Below are 18,632 nucleotides of genomic sequence, written 5' to 3'. Positions count from 1 at the left end.
TGCAGTGTAATTTACATTCCTTCTTTAGGGGCCCACAGACATTCAAAGGGACACTCAGAACTATTACAGAAGTGAAAAAAGTGAGCAAACTACATAAAAATCTAGGAATACAATGATATTTTACATGATAAACTAAAATACAGTTCATTACAAAACTATTCATAGAGCTCTTAAATTTCCTTACCAGTAAATATTTACAAAAAAGGGGAGGAGAATGAGGTTGTGCAATAAAATAGTCTGACAACTGGAGCAAGATTTGAAGAAACAAAAGAATGAATATAGTACCATACATGTCAAATCTCAATTCTTTTTCATTGACATAATATATCCTGTTAGTTTCAGGAGTACACCACAGTTATTTGATATTTATGATTCCTACAATAAGCTAGTGACCATCTATCACCATATAAGTTATTGTAACATTTTAAATATATTCCCTATGCTGTACATTATGTCCTGAGACTTATTTATAACTGGGAGCCTGTACCTATTAATCTCCTTCACCTATTTTACTCACCCCACAATTCCCCCATTTCTTTTTTCCCCTATTTCTAGTAACCACCAGTTTATTTCCTGTTCCTGTGAATCTGTTTCTGTTTTGTTTTATTTTTGATTCCACATATAAATGAAATTATATGGTATTTATCTTTCCTATCTGATTTATTTCATTTAGCATAATACCCTCTAGGTCCATCCATGTTGTCACAAATGGAAAGATTTCATTATTTTTACTGCTGAGTAATATTCCATTGTGTATGTATATGTATGTGTGACTGTGTGTGTACCAAATCTTTCTATGCCATTTATCTATCAATGGACACTTAGTTGCTTACATATTTGACTATTGTAAATAATGGTAAAGTGAACATGGGAGGTGCATATCTCTTTTCGAATTAGTGTTTTCATATTCTTTGTATAAATACTCAGAAGTAAAATTACTGTACTATATAACAGTTCTATTTTTAATTTTTCAAGGAACCTCCATTTTATAATCTCATCAACATTGTGCAAGGGTTTCCTTTTCTCCACATCCTTCACAGCACTTATTATTTTTTGTCATTTTGATAAGAGCTATTCTGACAGGTATGGAGGAATATCTCATTGTGGTTTTGATTTGCATTTCTCTGATGATTAGTGATGTTGAACATCATTTCATATGCCTGTTGGCCATCTGTAAATCATCTTTGGAAAAATGTCTATTCAAGCATTCTGCTCATTTTTAAATCAGATTGTATGTTTTCTTTATAATAAATTCTTTGTATATTCTTTATAGTAAGTTCTTTGGATATTTAGCCCTTATCAAATGAATAATTTGAAAATATCTTCTCCCATTCAGTGGGTTGTCTTGTTTTGTTAATGGTTTCTTCCACTGTGCAAAAGCTTTTTTAGTTTGATTTAATCCTATTAGCTTATTTTTGTTTTTGTTGCCCTTGCATGAAGAGAATAGTCCAAAAAAATAATGCTAAGGCTGATGTCAAAAAGCCTATTGCCTGTGTTTTCTCCTACAGGTTTTATAATATCATGTCTTACATTCAAGTCTTTAATATACTTTGAATTTACCCGTGTATATGGTATGACAGTGGTCCAGCTTTTACATGGTCCAATTGTCACAAAACCATCTATTGAAGAGACTGTCTTTGTTCCCATTTCCTCATTTGTCATAGATTAAAGGCACGTTTATGCATAGGTTTATTTCTGGGCTTTCTATTCTATTCTTTTGATCTCTGTGTCTGTTTTCATGCCAGTGCCATACTGTTTTGATTATTATAGATTTATAATATAGTTTGAAACCAGGGAGCATGATACCTCCAACTTTGTTCTTTTTCAAGATTGCTTTGGCTCTTTGAGGGCATTTGTGGTTCCATACAAATTTTAGGATTCTTCATTCTATTTCAGTGAAAATTGCCATTGGTATTTTGATAGGGGTTGCACTGCAGCTGTAGATTGCTTTGGGAGTATGGGCATTTTAATGATATTAATTCTTCCAATCCACGAGCATGGTATATCTTTCCATTTATTTGTTTCCTGTTCAATTTCTTTCATCAATGTCTTGACAGTTTTTAGAGTACAGGTCTTTCACCTCCTTGGTTAAATTTATTTCTAGGTATTTTATTCTTTTTGAAGCAATTATAAATGGGATTTTTTCTTAATTTCTCTTCTGATAGTTCATTATTAGTAAACAATTTTTGTATAAGTTTTATATCCTGTGACTTGACTGAATTCATTTATTAGTTCTAATAGTTTTGTGTGTGTGTGCAGTCTGTAGGATTTTCTATATAGAGTATTACATGATCTGCAAATAGTGATAGTTTGATTTCCTCCTTTCCAATTTGGATGACTTTTTCTTTTTCTTGCAAATTATGTGGTTAGGCCTTCCAATGCTGTGTTGAGTAAAAATGGCAAGAATGGGTATTCTTGTCTTGTTTCTAATCTCAGAGGGAAAGCTTTCAGCTTTTTGCCCTTGAATAAAATGTTAGCTGTGGGGTTGTCATATATGGCCTTTGTTAAATTTTTTCAAATACTTTTTCTGCAGCTATTGAGATGATTATATGATTTCATCTTTCCTTTGTTAATATGGCTTATCGCGTTGATTGATTTGCAGATGTTGAACCATCCTTGTATCTCTGGAATGAATCCTACTTGATCATGGTACATGATCCTATCCTATTAATGTGTTTTTGAATTGAGTTTGCTAATGTTATGTTGAGAATTTTTTACCTATGTTCATCAAGAATATTGACCTGTAATTTTGTGTGTGTGGAAGTAGGTGGGTGGGTGTTATCTTTCTCTGGTTTTGGTATCAGAGTAAAGAGTTCCTTCCTCTTCAATTTTTGGGAATAATTTGTGATGGATAGGTATTAACTCTTCTTTAAATGTTTGGCAGAATTCACCTTTGAAGCTGTCTGGTCCTGGACTTCTTAAATTACTAATTCAATTTCATTACTTATAATCTGTCTATTCAGGTTTTCTATTTCTTTGTGATTCATTCTTGGAAGGTTATGTGTTTCTAGGAACTATCCATTTCTTCTAGTTTTCCAGTCAAATTTCAATTCTTAAATTATTACAAGAGGAAATCCCCCAAAATTCATAAGCTTATTAAGGGAAAGGCATCTTCAAATATTATCTGAATATTTACATTTGAATTAAATCAAACTCGCATGTAAATATCATCACTTTTAATCATATACTTTTTAAGTTCATAGTGATATTATCACATATGCATCAATGTAGTATAGCTTCATACAATGATACATACTTAAGATATTGACTTCTTTCTAGATTTTCTTGTATTCTGATCACTTTAGATATATAGCTTTGTGACCAAAAGGTTGGGAAAGTCAAAATCTGCATTATATATAAGATTTGTCTACCTGCTCACTCTCTATTAAAAATGTCCAATGGAAATGTTTTTAAGGAAAAAAGTTCTGATTAAGTATTGAACTTCAGTATATGAGGGGAGACACACAAAAAAAACTGGAATTATCTTCTGGAGGGCAGGCCCCTTGCAGTATAGGCTTCCCCCGCTAGGTGAGTGTTCTAGGAGCCCATCTGTATCAGTGTGCCAGCTGGCTTTGTTGTGAGAGGCTGCATTCAGCTTCTGTGAAATTTTTTTGAAGGCTCTTCCAATGAGTTTGCCCATTTCATGATGGGTGATTTATGAGCACACCTGCCCACATCATGCTGAGTGTTCAGCAGTTTTTGACCCAAAACGACCCCCATTCATCCTACCTATTCACCCCATCTCACTTCTGGAACAACTCTTTTTTGTTTCCCCAATGAAAAAATTCCTCAAAGGGAAATGTTTTGCTGATGTGGAAGAGGTGAAACAAAAAAAACAACAGAAGCACTAAAAGGCATCAAATTCAAGGAATTCCAAAACTATTTTGAGCATTGGAAAAAAACATCTCATTAGGAATATTGCATCAAGTGGACAGTACTTTGAAGAATGAAATTTTTTATAGATAAAGTCCAGGGTTTTGGGTCCCCCCTCTTAAATACACCTCAAAAAAGTTAACCGTTCTATAACAGAATATGGATGTTTGGGCCAAGATGCATTCAAATGGCATGCCATTTGTATTATGGAAAGAAAAAATCACATTGCTACTCTTATTAAAAAATGGTAAATGCATATACTTTTAAAACTTTGCTCCTTGTAATACTCCTGGGCCTACATTTTAGTATTTGGAAGCTTTTTTACCATTCTAGATAAGACCCCCAAGCCTTTGTTTTTGTTCCTATGACAATATAATTTCATGCTTTTAAACCATTTACATATGAATATTTAATTTTTTTCCAGAAAGATTTCTTATTTCCATTTGTTTTAAGACATACCCTGCAATGAGAAGTCAGTAAGAAAAAATAGCACTAAATGGTAAATATGTTATCTCAAAAGTCAAGATGAAAACAATATTAATAATAAAACCCATCAGTTCTTTTTAAAAATTATTTAGAGAATACCTTATTTCTGTACTCAAACCTATGTAGATTAAGACCTTACATATTTGCCCTGGCTGGTATAGCTCAGTGGATTGAGTGCAGGCCTGCAAACCAAAGGGTTGCTGGTTCGATTCCCAGTCAGAGCACAAGCCTGGGTTGCATGCCAGGTCCTCAGTAGGGGGTGTGCAAGAGGCAACCACACATTGAGTTTCTCCCACTCTTTCTCCTTCCATTCCCCTCTCTCTAAAAAAATAAATGAATAAAACCTTTAAAAAAAGACCTTACATATTTAATGCAGTGTGTTACCCCTGTACAAATGAAAAAAATTATATGGAACACTTCTAGACTAATATGGCTGTTAATTTCTACACTACACTACCTTAAAAAGAACATGCACTTGGAACACAATTATACAGAAAGAATATTAGTAAATTATACACAGACCAAACATAAATATACCAGAATGCTAACAATAATTGTAAGAAGCAACATTCCCTTCACAGTTTTTTCATGTCTAATTTTCAAATTTCTCTGATATACATCTATTACTTTTATTTTTCTTATCTTGATTTTTTCTGATTACAAAATTAATACATTGTAAAATATATGACATGCCTATTGTAAAATACTTTAAGAACTCCAGCAATTTAAAAACATTTCATGTAGAAATTTGAAGATAGATTTTTAAAAAATAAAGATCACAACCTTAAAATCCATATACAGTAAAATTTAATAATTTGAATTTGCTTTTGTAACAGCTTACAATTCCTCTCCGGGAGGCAACGCAGAGTAATGATCTGGTATTTAATGTCAGATCTGAGTTCCATTCCCAGTCAAACCTCTTACCACCTATGTGACCTTCAGCAAATAGGTTCTCTGAGTTTCTCTTTTCTAAGCTGTTAAATGAGATAATAATTCTTTAGCTAATGATTTGCTTTAATGTAAATATTTCAAAGAGTAAAAAACTCTTCCTTAGGATATAATATTTTCTCAATTATGCTTCTCAATAATATATGCTTCTAATTTCTCAATAATATTATGCTTCAATTTCCTCATCTATAAATTAAGACAACTGAACTAGGTGAGATCTAAGTTTCCTTTAAAATAAAAAATTTGAGGATCTTTCTTTTATGATAAATGATATATAAAAATTAACTTAAGTTTAACTTTGTTCATTATTCTCTACCTGGAGCCTCCCATATGTACCAGTACTGTCTTACAATTCACATTCTCTTTGCTCAAATATAGCCAAAGGAGTGTATCAAAATAAAGATGAAAAAGGAAGCAATGAGTGTTTCCTGAAGATGATCTCATGCTCTTTGGCTAAGCATCAGAAAAATATGGTAGTGGTAACCAAGAAAATAACTGGTCAAAGAAAAGAATATAGGGTTTATTTCCAACCAAATCAGTGACAAAGCTTTGAAAACATAAATTGCCACCTGTAAAAAGACTTTTCTTTATTTGTCTTGCCACTTCATAGTTTATACATAAACCTGTCAGAAATACAGGAAGATACTACGTTGGAGAAAAAATGCCTGATCCAGTCTGCAGGACAGAAGGCAAACGTTAACCTGTCGAACAGAAAAAAAGGCCAAGTCTACATGAACAAGGGAGAGAGAGTAACAAGACATAAGGTTAAAGAGAAAGGCAAGGGTCAAAAAAATGTTAAATTGTATAGGCCATGGAAAGAAGTTGGAATTTTATTCCAGGAAGGATGAGAAACCATTGAAGGGTTTAAGCATGGGATCTGGTTTTACATTTCACAATAAAAAGATCACTCTGTTACATGGAGACTGGACTGTGGTGAGGTGGGGTTGGGAGGACTAACGTGGGGTGAGAGGACAAAAGAGGAGACAGTTCAGATGAGAGAGGGCCCAAGTAGTTCAGAGACAGGACAGTGGCTTAGACGAGGATGACAGCAATGAAGTCCATGAACAGATTCAGGGTGTTATGTTGAACATCAAGCTGGTAGAACTTGCTGATGGGCTGGATATTTGCAATAGGAAAAGAATCAAATATGACTGCCAGGCTTCTGGACTAAGCATCTGGGTGAATGGCGCCCGTCACCAAAGTGAAGAGCACTAGGAGTAAAGCCGGCTTTACTTAAAGGGTAAAATATGGAGTTGTCTTGGATGTGTTAGGATTATGATGCCAATTAAAGCATTTAAGTGAAGATGTCAAATGCACTGTTAGATCCTTAAGTGTGAAGATCAAGCAAGAAATGTAAATCTGGTAATCAACACAAGTGTGGATGGCATTTAAGTTAAATCCAGGGGACTGAATGAGATCATTTAGGGAGCGTACAAATGGAGAAGACTAGCATGCCAAGGACTGAGCTCTAAGGCACTCCAATGTGTATTAGTGGAACAGAGGAAGGTGAGGAGGGAGGAGAGCCAGGAGAGTGCGATATCCTAAGGAGAAGAGTCACTGAGGAATGAAGGGGAGGTCAGCTCAGTCAAGCTGCTGCAGTCAAGGTGCTCTCCACGGAGCACTACGAATACACGAGGGAGCCCAATTCTTTCAAAGAAGTACATTATATGAACGTAAGTTCCAGTTTTAAAAAATAACAGTTCCCCCATCTCCATTTTAAGGAAACTGTGTTTTCAATAAAGAAAATCTAGAAAAATACAAGAAGATAGAAAGATAAAAATAATTATCCTAAGAAATTTGCCATTAGGATTTTGAGTATTTTTCCTTGAAATCTTTCCATATACAAAGGTTTAGATTCGCTTTTAAATAGTCTAAATGTGTCCCACATGTCATTTTATGCCTTGCTTCTTTCACCCTCTCTCTTATGTTGTTATACATCAATCTTTAAAATATTTAAATGACAACATAAAAACAGTTGCCAGTTATTGATTGCTTATAATGAGCCAGGTACTGTATTAAGGGCTTTATAAATACAGGGTCCGGTAGAAGTAACGCCTGCTTCAGTGTGGTTAGAAAGGTAATAATATGGGTGTAATAATTTATAGTTTTAATTGAACATTTCACCTAAAATACCATGTGGTGTGCTTGAGTGTGATACTGTTATGTTACATGCTTATGATTGTGTAATTAAAAATCAGCATCATTTGTGCTGGATCCTGTATATTGTATTGACTACTCACAGCAATCTATTAGACAATTACTGTCATTATCCCAAATTTCTTTAAAAAAAAAAAACAGGCTACCCTGGCCAGTATGGCTCAGTTGATTGGAGTGTCCTCCAGTAAACCCGAAAAGTCACAGGTTCGATTTCCAGTCAGATCACATGCCTAGGTTGTAGGTTTGATCCCCGGTCGGGGCATATATGAGAGGCAATCGATGTTTCTCTCCTTTTCTCTCTCCCTCCCTTCCCCTCTCTCTAAAATTAATAAGGCTATCTTCAGGTAAGGATAAAAAAACAGGCTAAGTAACTTACACATGTAAAGTCAAGATTTCACTTTCTGTGCTCTTAACTATGTATTGCCTAGATAATATGATTTGTTTCATTCCCTGTTACAAATAAAGTGGTCTAATTTTTTTAGAATTACAACTACCACTTTGATGAGCATCTTTGAACATGAAGCTTTTTATGAATTGAGAATTATTTCCTCAGAATAGATTCCAGGAAACAAAATTACTGAATCGAGGAAGTATTTTTAAGACTTTTGATACACATTGTCAAACTGCTTTCCAAAATGTTTTCCCAATATATCTTATCACAAAAAGGTTACTTTAAAAATCTACTTCAATCTAAAATATAATACAGGGTATAGAAAAAGAACTATGAAAGCATCATAAGTGTCCACCAGAGGGCAACCGTATCACAGCACTGTTGAAAAAAAAATCTCATTTAAGACAAAAGACTGATTTTACATTGATCTTACAGTTTTAAATTGAGTATTGGCAGTCCTTCATGTTGGATTCCACTTTTATTATATTTCAAAACAGAGAAACCATTTATTTCTCTTATTACTAGCTGCTTTTAGAAATCATAATCATGAAAAGGATTTCTTTCGCCTTAAATTATCTCCAGAGCAAGGACAGTTTGCGATTTATTTAACATTAAAGAGAGCTAGTCCATTGCTCCACAGAAGATGAGAAGTGACAACCAGCAATACAGACTGTTCCTCGTACTGCAGAAGATCGAAGGAGCAATTTAAATCAACTCAGTATGATGCAGCGTTCTGTCGTTCCCCAGATTGGAACTCATCTTTCCTCTGTATGGATTCCGTTCACTTGTTCATTTATTCAACAAAAATTTAGTGAGTATTTACTATCTGCCAAGCTCCATGCTACAGACTGTATAAATGGTGAACAAAACGGATGTGGAACTTACAATGAAGGAATAAGCCTATGTGACTCATAACCACAAATAAATATACAAACTGTGGTAAGTGCTATGAAAAAACAGAAATGTATGTGAGAGTGTATAACTGGGAATTGTCATTAATCCTGGATCATCAGGAACTGCTTTCTCCATAGGTAGGTAGGTAGATGATGGATAGATGGATGGATGGATAGATAGATAGATAGATAGATAGATAGATAGATAGATATTCCTTCCAGAGAGAGAGAGAGAGGAAGAAGGGAGAGAGAGAAACATCAATCTCCTGCCTCCCGTACAGGCCCTGACTGGGAATCAAACCCGGAACCCTTCGGTTCGTGGGATGACACTCCAACTCACTGAGGCACACTGGCCAGGTCTGGGAACTGCTTTCTAACGAACCAAACTTTAACTAAAGGCCTAAGGAAGGATATGATTTATTGAGGTAAAGGGTTCAGGGTTGGGAATGGAGGTGTATTAGAAAGGCTCCTCGAGGCAAAGAAAAGATCGTGTATGAGAGAGAACCTTGGGACAAGGGAACACTGCTTGTCTCGGGGATAGAAGCCAGCATATTGGATCACAGACAGTAAAGAAAAAGAATAGTATAAGATAGAACTGGTAAGCAGGTAGGGACCAGATCACATGATAGAAAAATAACCCACAATTTCTTCTAAATAAATCTGCTTCACCATAGAGTAGATGATTAACATAAAGAATAAGCTTTCAACACAGATTTTTTTCCCAGGGTACTTTCCCATTTTCAAATATTCTGCTACCTTGCTCTCACAAAAACATTTGTATTTGTCAGACTAGTCCTGAATTTTTTGTTGAAGGAAAAAAGATTTCCAAGGAAGTCTATCAAATCCTTACATTTAGGAAAACTAAAGATAAGAAAAGTTCATTGTCTTTAGTTTTTGAATAGTTTGACTAAGTTTGACTCAATGTGCTTTTCTTCTTTTTTTTTTTTACTGCCTAGAGTTTGCTGAGCTTTTTGAATCTGTGGGTTGCTATATTTCATTAATTTGGAAAACTCTTGGCCATTAGCTCTTCAGATATTTCTTCTGCTCCAATCTCTCTCTTTCCTTTCTGAGCCTCTAATTACATTTATGCTAGACTTTTGGCTGTACTGTGTGTTTTTCCTGCTCTGTTCTTCCCATTGCATTGTTTTTATCTCTGTGCTTTAGTTTGGATATTTTTAATAGAGTAATATTTGAATCTATTATATTAACCTTGTCTCTACTATGTACAATCTGCTGTTAAACCCATGTAATAAGTTATTAATTTCATGTTGTATTTTTTGCTTTTATTATCCTTTTGATTTTTTTATAGATTCTGATTCTCTTAAAATTGTGCCTCATTTCATCTTTGTCTGGTTTTCCTCTAGTTCCTTAAAATATTAATTTTAGTTACTTTAGTCATTGTATGCTAATGCTAACATGTAGATCACCTATGGGTCTCCTTCCATTCATTGTTTTTCTATTTATTATTATCATTTTCCTACTTCAGAATTACCTCATATTTTTTAAAGATTTTATTAATTTATTTTTAGACAGAGGGGAAAGGAGGGAGAAAGAGAAGGAGAGAAACATCCATGTGTGGTTGCCTCTCTTGCGCCCCACACCGGGGACCTGGCCCACAACCCAGGCATGTGCCCTGACTGGGAATCAAACCAGCAACCCTTTGGTTCTCAGGCTGGCACTCAATCCACAGAGCCACACCAGCCAGCACTCATATTTCTTATAATATGCCACATACAGTTTACAAAAGAACCACATATGACTCCCCTTTCCTCTGTTAGGCAAATACAATAGGAGGATCACCTCAGTCCAGTCAGAAATAGAAATGAGCTGAGGATGAACTGCATTTTCAGTATGAGTCAGTTCACCAATGGTCCATCATAATTCCTGGTCACGGCCCTCTAAGGCTTTTGACTTGAGAACCTAACAGGCCGAGTCTCCTGAGCCCTGAAAGAACTACAACAGATCCAGTGCTTCCCTTTGCTGATTTGAGCCTAGGTCCCACTCCATGCATGTTCAAAATCTGGCACTGTCTTGAGAGAGAGAGGTGGCTGTATGTTATAGGAGGCCCTCTCTAAAGAGTTTTTTTTAATTCTTACCCCAGGACATCCTTACTGATTTTGGAGAGAGGGGAAAGAAGGGATAGAAACATCAATGTGAGAAACATTGATCTGTTGTCTCTTGCATGCACCCTGACTGGGGGCCAAACCTGCAACCTAGGCATGTGCCCTGACAGGGAATCGAACCTGCAATCTTTCTCTCTACAGAATGACACTCTGAGCAACTGATCCACACTGGCCAGGGCTCTAAAGAGACTTTTGTCCCCTAAGCACCATAAGATGAGATTTCTTTCTACCTTTCAGACCAGCCTTCCACATCCTACACAGTCAGCTAAGGTCTTAAGAGAAAACAGGCCTTGCGTTTAGAGCTCCTCTAGTTTCCGACCCGCCCTACAAGCCCCAAATGACTGCAAAAGCTCCTCTTGTATCTCTTTCCTCAAGAAGATTTCCTTGGCTTGGGCTAACCCTGCTCCTTAGCCTGTGCCCAGAATCAGCAAATGTCCCCTGGAAATGGCTGTGATCATCAACTCGCTTAGGAAGAGTTCTAGCCTTTGGAAATTTTAGTTCATATCATCCTCCTTGTTTCCATAGCTCTCCAACCAATATAATTTGTGAAATGCATGAGGTGTTTTATTTTTCACATTGTTGTTGCAGGAGTTTGACTTGCTATAACTTATTACATCCCACTGAGAGGAGAAAGATCCTTATAAACTATTTGGAAAGAATCAACCGATAGATGAATGACCTGAAAATAAAAAAGAACAATGGACTAATTACATAAAAAGGTGAGGAAAACGTGTACCTGTGAGGGCATCACAACTGGCAGACCGATTACTGCATTGGCAGGGTAGGCAGCCACTCTTACTAAAGCCATAATATCCATCTTGGCATCGATCACATGTAGAGCCGCTGACACCCACTTTACACTGGCATTTCCCAGAACTGCAAATAAAAGCAAAGACAATAAGCAAAAGTAAATGAGTTTGAAAGCTTTGTTGCCTAATATTCCATCATACGATGATCTTAATTTAGAAATTATTTTGAGTAGATTCTAGAAGTACTAATTTTTATTTTTAATATAATAAAAATTAAAGTTTCATGATTATATAAATTCAATTAACATAGTACTAACACTAATAATTTGTGACAGTTTAATCCTCTGCACTCAGGTACAAATGATAAAGGAGCCATGGAGAGAGACTATAAGTCCCAGTGCTTAGAAGTCTTTCTTTATTGAGCAACAGGACATAGAACTGATACTACAGCCACATCTCATTCCCGAATCATCCCACAGTTCCATCAGCACCCACGCCGCACAAATCTGGAGGTAAAAAGCCCTCACTCAACTTAGCTTCTGCATGAAGAATTTGAAGACCAGAATCTTAATGAATACATCAACCAATTTCCATTTAGATGCTGGAAACAATATAATTTCTACTTTAGTTACAAACTATATTAATACATATATGATAATAAAACTGGAATTCACAGTTATGTAAAATGACTATAATGGTGACACCTGTCACTTTCTGGACTAAACCCATATAAAAATTCTAAATTGTCAACTCAAAAGGATTAAAAATCTAAAGTAAGAAAAATAGTTTATTTAGTATGTCATCTCTTCCTGTTAGCCTATTTTCTTTTCTTAGATGTCCATTACATTAATATCACCTCTTTTCAATCAGTGAAACTTAACCTCTGTTGCCATTTCCAAGTCCTCTCTGTCCCATATGCCCTTGCGATCACTCACCCACACCTGTGTAAATCACTACTTTCTGGTAAATTTCATTTGGTATTATTTCCTCTACAAACATCTTAGAATGTCTTTCCTCCTCCACCTCTCAAAAACTTTCCTTTCGGCCTCGTCTTTGTCTATGGAAGATTTTTCTGAGTAGTCTAAAAGTGATCTTTCAGCTTCCTAACTTCACATTCTCTGCACCATAAATCTTAACCTTAATTATGGTCTGTTCTATATTTTTTCATATATGTAACTCATTTCTCTAGTTAATTTGTTAAAGACCTGAGGCAAAGACTGTATCATGCAGTTATTTTTTATTATCCTCAAGACATAGCTCAAGCCATGGATAGTGTACTATAACTATTTTCATTTCATACATCCTACTTGGTAAGTTGGCTGAGTCCCACAACCATATCTTAGCCACCTCAATATCCTAAGAGTCTCTTATAGTGCCTGGTCTGCTATAAGCAGTTAATACATACTTGACAAACAAATGCTCAATAAATATACAAAATGAGTTTTATAATTAAGTACTGGAAGGGAAAAAGAGAGATGAAGGGCTAAACTAATTACTGGGATTCTCAGAAAAGCTAAAATTCTTTCCCTTTTTTCCAACAGTATAACCCTTCTTTATATCCTCATTCTGTACCTCAAATTTGTAGGCTTCATCTGAGTAGATTTTGTTATCACTCTTGTTGGATGGGAGATAATCTAAGGTAGAACTGCTTTTCAATATAATTTTTTTAGAGATTTAGCTTCTAATAATGAGCCTCTATGGTGTTGTCCGTTTTTGTTCAGGAGCCCAAGCTCAGATTGTTAAATACTTACACAGCTCTTACACATACCGTCAGTTAAAGTAATCCCCTACTACTTCCCATATTCCTATTTCAGTAGTAAAAATAGAAGTTCTAAGTTTAAGAGTTATTGGAACTTTGGATTGAACTTTGAAAAATGGAAGTAAAGCAACTTTCAACTGTGTATTTTACTTGTACCATACAAACCTAAGGATTTTTTAAAAAATATGTGAGATATGCCTCTCCCTTCATCAGCATTCCCTGAGCAAAATAATAAGGTTTCTGCCTTCTGTTACTATAAAGGTATTTTGAGCAGCTGGAATTGCAGTTTATTATCTCTCTCTCTCTCATTTATCATGGTTCTCTGTAATGTCCCAGGGTATGCCAAAAAGGAGTAGAAGAACGGTTCTACATGGAATATTTTTATGGCTTTCCTCAAACAAAACGAATCCAGAAGAGAAAGAAAGCCAAGCTCATATAAGAGTAAATATTTAACATATCTTAGAGCCTTGTATCCTGAGAAGTGATCTATCCAAATCTGTGCTTCTATCTTAAAGCTGCCTAATGTATTGGGTTATTCAATTTCTTGACTAATAAAGAATTTTACAGAAAATGTAAAATGGAAGCATCTGAAAGCAGGCGTGATGATGATTATGTTGATGATAAAAACAATGAGCCATGATTTATTGAGGAACTATGTCAATAAGTATATATTCTCCCTAATCCTCAAAATAACTCTGTTAGATGAAGGTCATAATCCTTATCATGCTATTGAGGAAATTCATAAAGGTTAAAATTATTATGCACATCTAGTAATTATTTATACAAAGCCAGACTTTCCCATTATACAATGCTACCCCTCCTTAAATTTGGCCCTAAATTTGTACAAGAAATTTGCTTGCCAAACAACTTGACATCCACTTGGGTATCAAGCTTCATTATGTAGATTGCAAGTACCACAAATCACCATATATTTAGGTTCTTATCCCAGCTGTTTCTGCCTTGCACAAAATAAACCCCCATCTCTTTTCTCACTCAGTAAATTTAAGGTCTTCTGTGACAAAAGCTAAGGGGTCTTACTACTTGAAGAGAAATTGCAGCCTAGCAAAGTCCAAGTTTCTCAGAAGATGCCAACCCAACTATTTTGATTCTTAACCCTTAATTAAAATCTGTACTTAGTATAAAATATGAGCATTTTTTAATATGACAGAAATTTGTATTAGCAACCATATCTCTTAAGTAACTTTACAAAAAATTGAAAAGAAAAGAAAAAATATACCCAAATACATGTATACAGTATCACACAAGAATATATCAAGGTACTTAAAGATCTGTTAAAGTAAAACAGTATTCACTAAATATGAAGTTCAGGGATATCTTACAATTCACAAGAAGGAACCAATCAATTTAAGCCTTGCAATCTTGCTATACTGTCAGAAAGTTATAAAGGACATAATGTACCTTTCAGAGAATGGCTAACATCATTTCATTAGCCAGTTTTCAAAGCTTTTAAAATGTTAACCAAAATATGCTTGCTTATCATTGCTCTATAGACATTAGATTATTTATTCAGTATACAGAAGAAAAAGTTATTTTAAATTAAAGTGTTTGCCTAACACACCACATATGAGAAAACGGTGTTATCTTGGAATACCTAATAATATAACATTAATAATTAATGTTATTGTTAATTCTTAATATATTAATAATATAAAGTATAGTCAGTGTTCTCAAAGTAGATGCTATTCTTTTTCATTTCAGTCCTCACCTAAGGATATGCTTTTATTAATTTTTAGAGTGAGAGGAAGGGAGAGGGAGACAGAAACACTGACTGCTTGCCTTCTGTACGCACCCCAACCAGGAATTGAACCCACAATCTAGGCATGTGCCCTGACCAGGGATCAAACCCTCAACCTTTTGGTGTACCAGATGACACTCCAACTAAGCCATGTATCCAGGGCACAGATGCTATTCTTGTAAGCAGACTTGCCCTTCATAATTCTTAAATCAGAAGATTGATTAAAGCAGGCGTTTTTCTCCCTGGAGTATATGCCCCTTAGTTGATGATTTTTAAAAATAATCCATGATGGTTTTGTGAATCTTATGATAAAGCAGTTGACTACTCTAGACACCATGCTTTGCTTTTCCTGAGTAGATTTTAAAACAACAGGAAAGGAGATGCTCTTCTCTCTCTTTGTAGAAAATACACAGAATGGAGTAGGGAAGTTTAACTATGAGGCTGTACTAGCAGGGTTTTCCACCGTGTTACCATGGTCAAGCTCTGCATGTATAAGAATTAAATCACTCAGCAAATATAAAGCTTTCCCTGTGTGACTTCTTTTATAGAATAAAGGCTTTACAACACCCCCTTTCACAGTCTTCCTCTGTTAAAGACTGTTGAATGCTTTTTGAAGCAAAGGTCAGTGATATAAATGCAGAGAAGAAAAAATAGGCCTGTTAACAAAAGACTTATGCTTATCCATAAGTCTGAATGAAAGAACCAAAGACTCATCTTTATATCTAGAGAGTAAGTGCAAAGAACTGGATTTTGAATAGAAGTCAGAAATCTATACCACTGAGATAAAAAAACAGAGAAGTTAAGACATAATTGCTCATCTGGTATCGCTCTTTATAGATATGACTTAGCTGGTAGTGAAGTACTAACATCATATGGAAAATTATATCAGAAAAAAGAATATAGAATTAATTATAAAGGAAGCACAAGCCTTGTGAAACTAAGCTGTGCTTAGCTGTGCTAAGCATATACTACAGTTATCTTGAACTATCCTACATGGAATTCTCAGGTTTTCTTATAGTGTCAGTGCTTAGAGACTGTCTTTATCACACGCATAGGTATGAGCAACTGTTACAAGGTTTGAACACTTAAAAATTATTCCTTAAGATGTAAATAAGCAATACATTTCTGACATAAAGCTATTAATATTTCAAAAGGAAATTCAATGGCTATCTCGAGATGGGGTACATATTTATGTCATACAAGTACTAACCAAAATGTCCTTTTAAAGGTTCTGTTTTGTTTAAGATGGGTGGGTGGAGAGTCTTCAGATTTTCCATTATTTTATAATCACACTGACTAGGGTGGGAAGGGTGGAACACAGGAAGGGAGGTGTCAGGGTCTATGGAAAATTCATAGCCTGAGGAGAGAGACAGTTCAAATTCCAGCTCTGCTAGTAACTAGCTGGGATCAAGTACATATTCTATCTTGGACCCAGTATTTTCATTTGTAAAATGAAAACAATTATACCAAACTCTGCAAGGTACTTAGCAGTGTCTGGCACATACTCAGTACTCAAAAATGAAAGAAATACAGAAATAATGACAACAATCCAGGAGCCCGAGTTTTCTCTAAAAATTGTAAGAAAAATGAGTTAGAATTAGGCAAAAAAAGACAAGACTAAGTTATTTACTTTTCAAATTCTGTTACCAAACCTAGAAAAAATGGCAAGAATTTATGGGGCAATTACTGGATTGGAGCAAAAATGTGGCTAGGAGAAGAAAGTACATCATGAACAAATGGTAGAAAGACTTTTGAACAGATACTTCAAAATCGAGAAAGGAGCCCTGGCTGGGTGGCCCAGCTGGTGAGCGTTGTCCTGTACACCCGCAGATCCCTGGTTCCGTGCCCCCACCAGGGCACGTGCAGGGAAGGAACTGAGGTTTCTCACATCGATGTTTCTCTGTCTCGCCCTCCTCTTTACTCTCTCTAAAAATCAGTAAACATGTCCTAGGGTGAGGATAAAATAATTAAGAAAGGAAAGGATCAGCAAAAGCCTGTATTAGGTAGAACTAGTGCCAGCAAGACCTGATGTGCTTATACCAACTTGCTAATTGATTTTTTTCCTAAATTGTCAAATGTCTTGTCATGTCATATCAAAACACTGTTTATTTTCTTTCTAAGATTTATAAGCTATAAAGTGTGTATATGACAGATCTTTAGATATCACGTTATCAATTTTAACTCAAGCACTCACAGAATAACCAAAGATACAGTTATAATTAGGAGAAATTAATTTAGTCAGAAGTCTTGCTTTTCCTTCTTCCTCCTTCCTTAGATAGTTTACCTGTTGGCAGTCTGATGTGGAAAGAACAAGAAACAGAAAAATAGATAGTTAAATGTATCAATTTTTTTCTTTTTTTTAATAACTAAAAACAATTTCATTTAGGAAAAGATTGAAAATATTAGTTAAAATACAGTCTGAAATTACCAGTAAATTGTGGATAATATACCCTCTTAATAATTTAAAAGTAATATTAAAAGACAGCTCGAGCTCTGACCAGTGTGGCTCAGTTGGCTGGACGTCATCCTGCAAAGGGAAAGATTGCCAGTTCGATTCCTGGTCTGGGCACAAACCAGGGTTGTGAGTTCAGGTCCTAGTTGGGGAGCATGTGAGAGACAACCGATGGATGTTTCTCTCTTACATGGATGTTTCTCTCCCTCTCTTCCCACCTCCCTCACCCTCTCTCTAAAAATAAATAAATAAAATCTTTTAAAAAGACAGCTAGAAAAAGGTTTTCTGACCAGAAAAACTTTACAAGGGAAAAGAAACAAAATGAAAGTTACTAATAATTCTTAATTTCATGTTTGTGTCGTAGTACTATAAAGTTAATTAAAAATAGTTTCTCTTCTTTTATTATAAAATAAACTCAGTAATGAAGCATTTTGGCAAAACACCACCCGCATTTAGTGTTCCTCTATCTTTCTACAATCATGGAAAAGGCCATTATGCAATGAGCAAAGCTCCACTTCTGGAGGGAGAGAAAAGATAGCTTTATTGTTGAAAACACTGGGCCATTATGCCAAACATTCCTTGTATTTTTTAGGGCAAATAGTCTAAAATACGTTTAGAGGAAATCCATATTCAGACAGAAATTTTTTAATACTCAGAAAGAGTATTGCCTAAGTACAAAAATATTCTTTGGTAGCTGATCTTACCAACATCAAATTTAAATGTTTATTTAAAAAGTCAAAAGTAAAACTTAATGGCAAAAAAATAAAAAGTGTCATATTTCCCAAGCCACAACTTGGGAAGACTAAGTTAATTCAACTAGAAAGGTTAGTTCTTACCTCCTTAACTTTTTTTTAATGCAAGCAGTACAGCCATAAGAATTCTCAAACCCACATAATTACTCCATTATTTGATTGGAGATTTCTGCATTTCAAAAGTTCATTCAGAATAGAGAAAAAGTATGAAGTCCCAGTATCTTCTTAAAAAGAAGATGCTCCTCAAATATGTTAACATTTTTATTCTCTCACCTTTCACCACTGTAAAAGGT

General features: G+C 35.1%; 1 protein-coding gene across 1 annotated transcript in view; it reads right to left on the bottom strand.

Moving 5' to 3' along the window:
- The window catches only part of MEGF9 (multiple EGF like domains 9), a 95,991-nt gene that overhangs the window by 8,500 nt on the left and 68,859 nt on the right, over positions 1–18,632 (bottom strand). Inside the window, exon 3 of the mRNA XM_037127435.2 lies at positions 11,608–11,747. Coding sequence (XP_036983330.2) covers positions 11,608–11,747 — 140 coding nt within the window. The remainder of the gene's footprint in view (positions 1–11,607; positions 11,748–18,632) is intronic.

Source organism: Artibeus jamaicensis, unplaced genomic scaffold (genome assembly GCF_021234435.1).
Source record: "Artibeus jamaicensis isolate MK-2021 breed Jamaican fruit bat unplaced genomic scaffold, CSHL_Jam_final scaffold_1964, whole genome shotgun sequence".
NCBI classification, from domain to species: Eukaryota; Metazoa; Chordata; class Mammalia; order Chiroptera; family Phyllostomidae; genus Artibeus; species Artibeus jamaicensis.
Note: the sequence above shows the minus strand (reverse complement) of the source record. Positions and strands in the feature narration are given on the sequence as shown.